This window comes from Zalophus californianus, chromosome 4, assembly GCF_009762305.2.
Source record: "Zalophus californianus isolate mZalCal1 chromosome 4, mZalCal1.pri.v2, whole genome shotgun sequence".
Classification (NCBI taxonomy): Eukaryota; Metazoa; Chordata; class Mammalia; order Carnivora; family Otariidae; genus Zalophus; species Zalophus californianus.
The window spans coordinates 51,276,932-51,289,415 of record NC_045598.1 but is presented as its reverse complement, the minus strand read 5'-3'; the positions used below and the strand labels follow the sequence as shown (position 1 = coordinate 51,289,415).

The window sequence follows — 12,484 nt, the reverse complement described above, 5'->3', positions numbered from 1 at the left end:
CTAGAACTCATACAGGAATTTAGTCAAGTAGCAGGCTATAAAATCAGTGCACAGAAATCAGTGGCATTCCTATACACCAACAAGACAGAAGAGAGACAAATCAAGGAGTCGATCCCATTTACAATTGCACCCAAAACCATAAGATACCTAGGAATAAATCTAACCAAAGAGGCAAAGGATCTGTACTCAGAAAACTATAAAATACTCATGAAAGAAACTGAAGAAGACACAAAGAAATGGAAAAACGTTCCATGCACATGGATTGGAAGAACAAACATTGTGAAGATGTCAATGCTACCTAGAGCAATCTACACATTCAATGCAATCCCCATCAAAATACCATCCACCTTTTTCAAAGAAATGGAACAAATAATCCTAAAATTTGTATGGAACCAGAAGAGACCCCGAATAGCCAGAGGAATATTGAAAAAGAAAAGCAAAGCTGGCGGCATCACAATTCCGGACTTCCAGCTCTATAACAAAGCTGTCGTCATCAAGACAGTATGGTACTGGCACAAAAACAGACACATAGATCAATGGAACAGAATAGAGAGCCCAGAAATGGACCCTCAACTCTATGGTCAACTCATCTTTGACAAAGCAGGAAAGAATGTCCAATGGAAAAAAGACAGTCTCTTCAACAAATGGTGTTGGGAAAATTGGACAGCCACGTGCAGAAGAATGAAACTGGACCATTTCCTTACACCACACACAAAAATAGGCTCCAAATGGTTGAAAGACCTAAACGTGAGACAGGAGTCCATCAAAATCCTAAAGGAGAACACAGGTAGCAACCTCTTCGACCTCAGCCGCAGCAACTTCTTCCTAGAAACATCGCCAAAGGCAAGGGAAGCCAGGGCAAAAATGAACTATTGGGATTTCATCAAGATAAAAAGCTTTTCACAGCAAAGAAACAGTCCACAAAACCAAAAGACAACCGACAGAATGGGAGAAAATATTTGCAAATGACATATCAGATAAAGGGCTAGTATCCAAAATCTATAAAGAACTTATCAAACTCAACACCCAAAGAACAAATAATCCAATCAAGAAATGGGCAGAAGACATGAACAGACATTTTTCCAAAGAAGACATCCAAATGGCCAACAGACACATGAAAAAGTGCTCAACATCGCTCGGCATCAGGGAAATCCAAATCAAAACCTCAATGAGATACCACCTCACACCAGTCCGAATGGCTAAAATGAACAAGTCAGGAAACGACAGATGTTGGCGGGGATGCAGAGAAAGGGGAACCCTCCTACACTGTTGGTGGGAATGCAAGCTGGTGCAACCACTCTGGAAAACAGTATGGAGGTTCCTCAAACAGTTGAAAATAGAGCTACCCTACGATCCAGCAATTGCACTACTGGGTATTTACCACAAAGATACAAATGTAAGGATCCGAAGGGGTACGTGCACCCCAATGTTTATAGCAGCAATGTCCACAATAGCTAAACTGTGGAAAGAGCCAAGATGTCCATCGACAGATGAATGGATAAAGAAGATGTGGTATATATACACAATGGAATATTATGCGGCCATCAAAAGGAATGAGATCTTGCCATTTGCAACAACGTGGATGGAACTGGAGGGTGTTATGCTGAGTGAAATAAGTCAATCAGAGAAAGACATGTATCATATGACCTCACTGATATGAGGAATTCTTAATCTCAGGAAGCAAACTGAGTGTTGCTGGAGTGCTGGGGGGTGGGAGGGATGGGGTGCCTGCGCGATAGACATTGGGGAGGGTATGTGCTATGGTGAGTGCTGTGAATTGTGCAAGACTGTTGAATCACAGATCTGTACTTCTGAAACAAATAATGCAATATATGTTAAGAAAAAAAAAAAGAAGAAGAAGATAGCAGGAGGGGAAGAATGAAGGGGAGTAAGTCGGAGGGGGAGATGAACCATGACAGACTATGGACTCTGAAAAACAAACTGAGGGTTCTAGAGGGGAGGGGGTTGGGGGGATGGGTTAGCCTGGTGATGGGTATTAAAGAGGGCACATTCTGCGTGGGGCACTGGGTGTTATGCACAAACAATGAATCATGGAACACTACATCAAAAACTAATGATGTAATGGATGGTGATTAACATAACAATAAAAATTTTTTTAAAAAAGAATACAACAGAAGAAATAGGTGAAAACATAACTAAATTTGCTATAATTCCGTTACTGAGCTCCTTGCTAATTTATAAGAAACTTATTTAAAAATCTCTTTAATTCATTCCTTCATTCAACAAATATTTATGGATTCCTCCAATGTGACAGGCAGTTCTAGGCACTGGGGAAACAATAATATACAAAACCAACAAATACCCCTTATTGAAATTACATTCCAGTAGAGTAGAAAAGTGGTAAATAAATTAAATATACATAATGTGTTTATATGAATGTGTGTGTGTGTGTGTACTTAAACGAATATGCTAAGGAGAAAACTAAAACAAGGAAAGAAGGAAATAACAAATACATAAAGGGTGGCCAGGAAAAGACTAAGAAAGTGACAGGTGAGTAAAGACCTGATAAAAGTGAAGGAGAGAATCATGAGAATATCTGCAGGAAGAGAATTGCAGGCACAGGAAAACAAGCAGAATCCTTGAAAGAGAAGGGCACCTAGCATTTTCAAGGAGGCTAAGTTGGCTGGACTTGAGAGAGGAAGGGGAAAGGTCAGGTGGGAGGTGGATAGAGGGAAATTCCACTTACAGAAAGCCTTATAGGTAACTGGGAGAGTAGTGGGCTTTTACTGAGTTAAAAAATTACTGTAGAGTTTTGAATGAAAAAGTAACATGATGTTGGTTAACATTTTAACAAAATCACTCAGGCTGCTATACTTAGAAGATATCCTATAGATAGAGCAAGGGAGATCAGTTAAGAAGCTATTGCAATAATCCCAAGGAAGATAAGATGGTGTACCAGGGTAATAATGGTAATGGTGAGAATTCGCCAAATTCTAAATATATTCTAAAGGAGAGATGATAGACTTTGCTGATGAATTTTGGGCATGGGTTGTGAGATAGAGCAAGGGTTCCAGGATGATTCCCAGACTTTTATCTGGACCTTAAGGAAAATGCAACAGATAAATCTTATAAAATTTGTACTCCCCAAATTAAATTATATGTTTCCTATTTTTCTTGTCCATAACACTATATTTTTACGGAATTTTAAAATTTTGTTACCCACTTGTGGATTTAATGTTCATCTTGTCCACTTAGGCAAATGTTCATGAAGCTAGGAGTCATAACTTTCTTGTTCACCAGTGCATACCCAGCTCCAGACAGTCATTCAACATAGTGAGTACTTACTATGGGCCAGGCACTGTTCTAGATGCTTTGGGATACATCAGGGACCTAAAACAGGCAAAACATTCCTGCCCTTGTAAAGTTTATATTCCACTGGGGAAGACAGATAATAATAAATGTAATAGATAAGTAAATTATATAGTGTATTAGAAAGTAGTAAGAGCTAATAAAAAAATAAAATGACAAGGTAAGAGGGAATGGTGGGGAACACTGCATCTTTAAATAAGGTTCTCAGATTATGCCTCACTGAGGAGACATCTGAGCCAAGACTTAAAGGAAGCAAGGGAATCCGTCCCACAGATACCTGAGGAAAAAAGCATTCCAGTCCATCACAATTAGGTTAGACATCTGCAAGGAGGCCAACATACTAAAGCAGAGGGAAAGAGGGTAGAGTAAGAGATTGAGGGGTTGAGGTAAGGGAATGGGGCATGGAGACACACATCATCTGGGGCCTTGGAGGATACGGTAAGAGCTTTTTTATTTGTAAATGAACTGAAAAGTCAATGCAAGTTTCAGAGAAAAGGAAGATCAGTGAAGCTGCTAAATCAAGAATAGGTTTGGGGGAAGGGGGTTTAGAACCAAATTAGGCCATTGTAGACCATAATAGGGTCAGCAGAGGTATGAAAAGTGGTCTGATTCTATATATATACTGAACATCTAATTGGTTATAGGATATGAGAGAGAGAAAGGAGGTAAGGATGACTCCAAGCTTTCGGCCTTAGCAGATAAATCTGCCCTTAAATGAGATGAGTAAAATTATGAGCAGAAACAGGCTTGAAAAGGAAGATCAGAATTTGTTTTGGACATGTGCATCAGACATACAAAGGATGCTGAATGGCATCTGGAGATACATAATCTATAATTGGAAAAAGAGGTTTGAGTTAAAGACATGATCTTGGTTTTAGTTGACTTATAATTGATATTTAAAGCTATAGGACTAGATAAAATTACCAAGATAAAAAAGATGTGAGAACTGACGACTAAGCCATGGGGTGCTCCAACATTAAGAGACTGGGGAGAAGAGCAGACAAAGGAGAATTGAGAAGGAAAAACTAGTGAAGAATGGGAAAAACCAAGAGTTTTTGTTTGTAGAAGCCAAATGAAGAAGATGTATGAAGAGGTGTAGTGGGTGTTCAGCTATGGCAAACATTAATGTTAGGGTAGGTGGGATGAAGACTAAGATATGATCAATGGACTGAGCAATGTGGGGGGCATTAGTGACCCTGAGAGGAGCTTTGGCAGAATGGTAGGGGTGAGAGCTTTGGCAGAATGGTAGGGGTGAGAGCTTTGGCAGAATGGTAGGGGTGACCAATGTTTTTAGCAGCAATGTCCACAGTAGCCAAACTGTGGAAAGAGCCAAGATGTCCATCGACAGATGAATGGATAAAGAAGATGTGGTATATATACACAATGGAATATTACACAGCCATCAAAAGGAATGAGATCTTGCCATTTGCAACGACGTGGATGGAACTGGAGGGTGTTATGCTAAGTGAAATAAGTCAATCAGAGAAAGACATGTATCATATGACCCCACTGATATGAGGAATTCTTAATCTCAGGAACAAACTGAGTGTTGCTGGAGTGCTGGGGGGTGGGAGGGATGGGGTGGCTGGGTGATAGACATTGGGGAGGGTATGTGCTATGGTGAGCACTGTGAATTGTGTAAGACTGTTGAATCACAGATCTGTACTTCTGAAACAAATAACACAACATATTTTAAGAAAAAAGAAAAAGAAGATAGCAGGAGAGGAAGAATGAAGGGGAGTAAGTCAGAGGGGGAGAGGAACCAGGAGAGATGATGGACTCTGAAAAACAAACTGAGGGTTCTAGAGGGGAGGAGGGTTGGGGGATGGGTTAGCCTGGTGATGGGTATTAAAGAGGGCACATTCTGCATGGAGCACTGGGTGTTATGAACAAACAATGAATCATAGAACACTACACCAAAACAAATGATGTAATATATGGTGATTAACATAACAATAAAAAAATTTTAAGAAAAGAATGGTAGGGGTGAGAGCTTTGGCAGAATGGTAGGGGTGAGAGCTTTGGCAGAATGGTAGGGGTGAGAGCACTCAAATCTGTTGATTACCTGAACTGCCATATTAATGAACTATTAATCTTTTTTTCCTAGACACTCAGATGTAAAGCAGACTTGTTTTGGGGCTCTCCCGTTCGCTTGCCCTCAAGTCCCAGAAACTGCTTTGTCTTTCTACTTTCACTAACTCTCAAAACAGTTCCTTCCTCTCCCATCCCACAGCTCTGTCCTCATCCAAGTCTTTGAAGAAGGCATTACAAATCAATGAAGAAAGGTTAGGCTTTTTAATAAATAATGCTAGAACAACCAGTTATCCGTGTTTCCCCCCAAAAAGATGCAGATCTTAAGACATATACAAGTTCTAAATGTGAAACATAAAACTTTTGGAAGAAATGTAGGAAATTTGTGACTTTGGTTATTACAGATTTCTTTGATAAAAAATTCAAAGCCCATAAGGAAAAAGATTTACTAATTTGACTAAAATTAAAGACACCATTAACAAGTGAAAATAGTAGCCTGGGAAAATATATTTACAACACATAGAGCCAACAAGTGGTGGTATCCAGAATTATAAATTTGATTTGATTTCCTTCAACTCAACCTTACAGAGAATTAGAGAAAGGAAATAAATTCACAAAAGGGGAACCAAAGAACCGATAAACTTTGATAAGATGCTCAATTTCACTATTAGAGAAATATATATTAAAACTACAAAGAGATACTATGTAGTTATATTTATTTATATCCATGATATTTATATCCATGAGATTAGTTAAAAGTATAAAAGTCTTACAATATCAAGTGTTACTAAGGATGTGAATCATTGGAAATTTTCATATACTGCTTGGTATGATCACTTTGGAGAGCATTTGACAATATCTAGCAAATCTAAAAATATGCATACCCTGTGTCCCAGCAATTCCACTCTAGTGTGTATCTAGGGTATCTACTGTAATAATCCCAGTTAATGTAGTACACGTAAATGAAGAGATATAAACAAGAATATTCTTAAATATCCCCTTATAATATCTTAAATATTCTTAAATATAAACAAGAATATTCTTAAAAACATTATTTGTAATTGAAAAATGAAACAAGCTAGATGACCATCAACAAAAGACAGTTTAAATAAAAAGTGGTATATTGCAAAATGTACTACTATTCAGTTATGAATAAGCTAGACCAATACATAAAGATCTAATTTCTAAGTCACTATTAAATGAAAAAGCAAATTGCAGGATATATACATTTTCATATAAACATACCATTTATGATAAATTTAATAACATGCAAAGTAAGTAATATGTTGTTTATGGATATAATATAAAATATAATATTTTATTATTATATATACTAATAATAACATATACTAACTTAGGACAATAGTTACCACTGGGAAGGAAGGAAAAGAATAAGATTGGGAAAGGTTAAGAGGCTTCAATTATATATGTATTTTTTTTCCTTATGCTCAATGGTAGCACATGGGTATTTATTATGTTATTCTCTATATTTCTGTATGCTTGAAATTAAAAAATAATTTAATAAAATCAACATATTGCTAAATTACAGACCTCTTCAGCCTGGCATTCAAGACTCTTCACAATATTATCCAACTTCCTTTTCTAGCCTCATCCTCTGCTGTTTTCTACAGCAGGGTTTCCCAAGCCGTGGACACATACATGCTTCCTTCATTATTTTTTTATGTACGCCATCTCTATTACGGTTATTTTTCTTTCCATAGTTTTTAACTTAAATAGCCTGTACAAATCACTAACAGGAAATCACATGTTTAATATGCCAGTTATATTTTTCTAATATGAATATAAATAAATACATATAGATTAAAATATGTATGCTGGTGCTACCTAAAGACATCAAGTATCACACTTTGGGTTGCAATCTTACACCAGTGGTTCTCAAATTTGTTGTACAAGACTACTTGGGAGGCTTGTTAGAACTGGAGACTCCCAAGTCATAGAGGATCCTAATTTAGGCAGTCAGAAGACAGAAATGCTACTCTACATGTACCTTGACACCTAACAAATTGGACTATCTGCCATTCTCTAGACAAGCTCTACGTTTTCCTTTTCCAATACCTTTCCTCTTGTTACTTCCTCTGCTTGAAGTAACCTTCCTTCTCCTTAAGCCTATACTTTAAGTACCAAATTAAATATCACCATCACAATAAAGAACTTTGACTTGGATGTGACATTGTTCTCATTTCAGCATCCTTCCTTCTGCTGTCAATTTTTTTCTATTTCTGTATGGGTGCTTATCATATTCAATGTAATGTATATGTACTTGTCTTATTCCCTCTCCTGGCCTATAAATGCTACTTGAGGGCAGAAGCCTTATACCTGTTCAAAAGTAGGGATTATGGCTTGGTCATTTTATACTTTCAACATGGTAGTTACTCAGATACTTGCTGAGCTGAGCTCTGCTAAACACTAAATTAATTTCACAATTTTATTAATATTTTAAAAATCATGTAGTATAAGGCATTAGAATACTCATCCATACAGCATTACAAATTAAACATGAGAATCTAGGCTACCTAGCTTTATTTTCAAAATGAGACAACTGAAATTATATCCTGCATTGAAACAAATAATTTAAATTGTTTTAATTTTGAAAGAGAAAAAGTAAGTTTAACATAAAAATGCCAAGTTCAGTTTTTAAGATGAAAAGGAAAACTATTTAACTTAACAACCTTCCAAGCAAAAGTAAATGATCAAGTTATTAATCAACAAAGAGTTTTTGATACTGCTATGAAAAGCTATTAACTTAAGAACAACACTATTATTAAATAAAGTTAATTGACTCTGGCAAAATTCTCAGTAATTCCAAATGATATTTCAATATGGTTTCCCTTTGTTTAACTATTGCATATTACTCTGATGCATCATGAGCAATAATTTCTAAATATTCTTCCCATGTAAAAACCATAATATATATAAATATATACACTTAAAAATATATAGGCAGTATATTATATATATATACATATATATATAACCCACAAAAACTGTAAGTTTTAATCAGAAAATATCAACATGCAACTCATTTGTTCATCTTGTTTCTTCAATTTGGTAATAATTTGATTTGTTTCTATTCCAGGAATAGACTACTTTACTGTTTTAAACACACTTATTTTCACCTAGAGAGAAAATAAACTAGTAGAAACAGAAACAGGGCTTCAGATGGGAAATGGTCATCAACATCACTCTACATTATAATATCAGCTGGATTTGTGTGTTTTAGCACATATTTGACATGATACTGAATTGCCAAAGAAAAATTAAACAAATGTATATACTAACTTCAAGTAATTAAAAGAGGGGGGAAATGGAGAAGACACATTTTGTTTCGTTCACTTGGCCCTCTGGGTTAAAAAGGAGAATGAAAAGATGACAACTACGAGAAATGTAGAATAAGGAAAGGTTCTCACATATCTCATTTTCTCCTCTCATTCATTTTTCTGTCATCTTCCTGTTAAATTTCCTCTTTTGCAGGGCAGGTCAAGTAAACTAAACTTAGCTTGTATGAAACTTTTTATTTAACTTTTCCATTCTATTCTTACATTGTAAAAATCAAATTTCAACCCATCAGGTCCATTTTCCAGAAGAAAACTAACTGGAAATTAAAGCAGTAATGAGTATTATTACAGCTGAGCTCAAGTTAAAAATTCCAAAAAATGAATCTAGTATTGGTTTTACTTAGCATAAAATGATAGCCTATAATTATTGATATTAATAAAGACAGCCATCCAGTTATGCTTACTTCCTAAATAAGTAATCTTTTTTATTTTCCAAAGTATTAAATATAGACAGACCTTAAGGTTCTTAAATGTTTTAGCAGTACTCAAGGACCAAAAAAATGCAGAAGTTTAAAGGTAATGAGAGGGAGTTAAATAAACCTATTTCAAAGATCCTATAAGTAGAATAGATCAGATTAGACAAGCTTATTGGAAGGTAACAACACAGCTCATTTTATAAAGCAGTTTTGAGAAATCCAAAAATACCATTTCTCTTAAAAAAAAATCAAAGAAGCACTTGGACTAACAAGAAATAATGCACAATTTGGCTTGATCAAATACTTCATTAATTTTTTTCTACTCCCTAAGGTATTGCCCTTTTAAAATCCTCTTCAAATAAAATATAACCTAATTGCTTGCACACGGCTAGTTTGCAAAGGGATTTTTATTTCAACAGTGCCACCTAGTGGAGCAATTGATACTTTCAACTGGTCACTAGTTGGTTTCATTAGTCTCAAAGGCTAGGAGTCCCCAGATACTTTTATTTTTCTGGTTCACAATATTCCTAATAATATTAACATTCAAGGGGAAAATTTACAAAAGAATAATTTACAGATTTTTGTCCTCTGATAGGTTATCTCTAATAAAAATTAGGTTTTTTACAAATATTATTATATTTTAAATAAAAGTACCTTAGTGATTTCTTCAGAAGCTCGTTTGAAGTCCTGAACATTTCGACAGTAAAATCCTATTGTACAGCTAGGATCCATTTTTCGAAATGACATCTTTTTGGGAGAAGGACAGTGGAATGTCTGCAATTTTAAAAGTTCTTTAGGATTAATTTGGTTTTATTTGATGGACTTCAATATATACAAGATATTACTTAATTTAAAATTTGCCATCTAGCTTTTCTCATAAATATGCTTTCAAACAGTGTTTTAGTCTGTCCTATGTAAATGGTCCTTTCCACTCTCCAAAGCTGTAAAACATGACAGCCAACATTGTTTACATTCGATTCAAATCTCCACCTTCTGTGGCATTAGTGCCATTCTGTAAAAGAAAACACATGTGTCAAAGTGGTATGCATTTCTAACACTTGCAGAAGGGAGGGAAAATGTGCCACTGGAAAAGACATACATAAGCTAGTACAAGGTTTAGAATCAAGTTAGTTATTTCTATGAAAATTCAATTAAACCTGGGGTTTTGGGGGGGTTTGAGATTTTTTTAAAAAGATTTTATTTATTTATTTATTTGAGAGAGAGAGAAAGAGAGCAAACATAAGCAGGGTTGGGGGGAGGGCAGAGGGAGAAGCAGATTCCCTGCTGAGCAGGGAGCTCGATCCCAGGATCCTGAGATCATGACCTGAGCCGAAGGCAGACATTTAACCGACTGAGCCACCCAGGCGCCCCTTTTTTGAAAATTTTTTTTTAATGTTTAAAACCCTTTAATAAGGATACCAAGACTTTGTAAACAAATATACAGATTTATGTAAATGTTCCATTATGATATGAAAAGAGGTCAACTTCAGAGTTTTAGCAGTTGACACAATCAGTACATAATTGCATAGTCTCCCAACCCACTCTTCTATGCTTTACTTTAAATTCTTGTTTATTCCTATATGGGACACAGTTGAAAATTGTTCTGTTATGGTCCTTGCTCTCCTCCTTACCATTCCTGCCCCTTCAGTTCACTTTTCTCATGTGGTCACAGTGCCACAGACATAAATTGGCTGGGGAAGCTGCACTAGCCTCTCTGCTCTTGCTAATGGGATATAGATAACTGGTAGAGTCTGGGATCTTTAGAAAATACAAAAGAAAAGGGAAGAATATAAAGCTAATCACTCCAGTCTTTTTTCCTTCACCACCACATTCTGGTGCTTTGCCTAAAAGATTTTTTTTAACTGCTTGAATGCTCAGATATCTTGTCCTTAAAAATCACTGAGGCTACCAAAGTCTGTTTTTCTGTGTATAAAAAAATGTTTACATGTAAAAAAGGAGGGCCATAAAAAATAAACATATTCATATTTGTTTATGTTTGTATAAATGAACTGTAAGGATATACCAAAATTAACAAGTTTAGGGGACAGAGAGAAAACTGGGCAGATGGTAGACAGGTGTGAGAAATTCTTTGTTGTATATTCTGTATTTTTTAATTAAAGAATAAGCTCAATTAAGAAATGATCTAGGGGGCACCTGGGTGGCTCAGTTGGTTAAGCATCCGACTCTTGATTTTGGCTCAGGTAATGATCCCAGGGTTGTGAGATGGAGCCCCCATCTGAGTTCACGCTGGGGATGGAGCCTGCTTAAGATTCTCCCTCCCTATCCCTCTCCCGCTGCCCCTCCTCCACCTGCTTGTGCACATGTGTTCTTTCTCTCAAAAAAAAAAGAAAAGAAAAGAAATGATCTAGGCTGAATTTGAACCCATAAAATTAAAATTTCCCTACGTTTAATACCTAAAACGAAGGGATTTTAACTTGAAACTATCTATTAAAATACATAGGCTTTCATATTTATGTTCATGGTAAATCAGTCAAAAATCACTCTTTTCTCTCCCCCGATATCCATCCTGGTGATCCAATTAGTGTCCCATGTTATCACAAGAGGATATGCAAAATGCATACATTCAAGCTGCTTTTTTCCCTTGCAGATAGTTCAATCATATATTAGATTCAAATCCACTATCATTGCAGTAAATATAGCCAAACAAATGTGTTTTCAAAATTATGACTTCTATAAAATGCTTAGCCAATACTTACCTTATATAGTGAGATCCAACCTAACTAAACTCGAGTCTCCAAAGTAGGAATCAACACAAGTATTGTCTTAGTTGGACTTTTTTCAACACTGTTTCACCTGCTTTATTTACCTGTTTTATTGAAAACAAATCTAAAAAGGCACAGAAGAGCTACATAAACTTGTTAACAATATACAAGAGTATATTAGTGCATAAGGCACAGAAGGCTCTAAGTCATATTTAAAAAAATTATTCTAGGGGCGCCTGGGTGGCTCAATCAGTTAAGCGTCTGCCTTCAGCTCAGGTCATGATCCCAGGACCTGGGATGGAGCCCTGTGTCCGGCTCAGCAGGGGATCAGCTTCTACCCCATCTCCCTCTTCTCCTCCTCCCCGCTTGTATTCTCTCTCTTTCTCTCTCTCTCTCTCAAATAAATAAATCTTTTTTTAAAAAGTTATTCTAGGGGCGCCTGGGTGGCTCAGTCGGTTAAGCCACTGCCTTCGGCTCAGGTCATGGTCCTGGAGTCCCAGGATCGAGTCCCGCATCAGACTCCCTGTTCGGCAGGAAGTCTGCTTCTCCCTCTGACCCTCCCCCCTCTCATGCTCTCTCTCTCTCATTCTCTTAAATAAATAAATAAATAAATAAATAAATAAATAAA

General features: G+C 36.3%; 1 protein-coding gene across 2 annotated transcripts in view; it reads right to left on the bottom strand.

Annotated features, from left to right (window-relative positions):
* The window catches only part of ATG4C (autophagy related 4C cysteine peptidase), a 96,139-nt gene that overhangs the window by 14,430 nt on the left and 69,225 nt on the right, over nt 1-12,484 (bottom strand). For both annotated transcript variants that reach the window (XM_027579230.1, XM_027579221.1), the window contains exon 10: nt 9,788-9,907. In XM_027579230.1, coding sequence (XP_027435031.1) covers nt 9,788-9,907 — 120 coding nt within the window. The remainder of the gene's footprint in view (nt 1-9,787; nt 9,908-12,484) is intronic.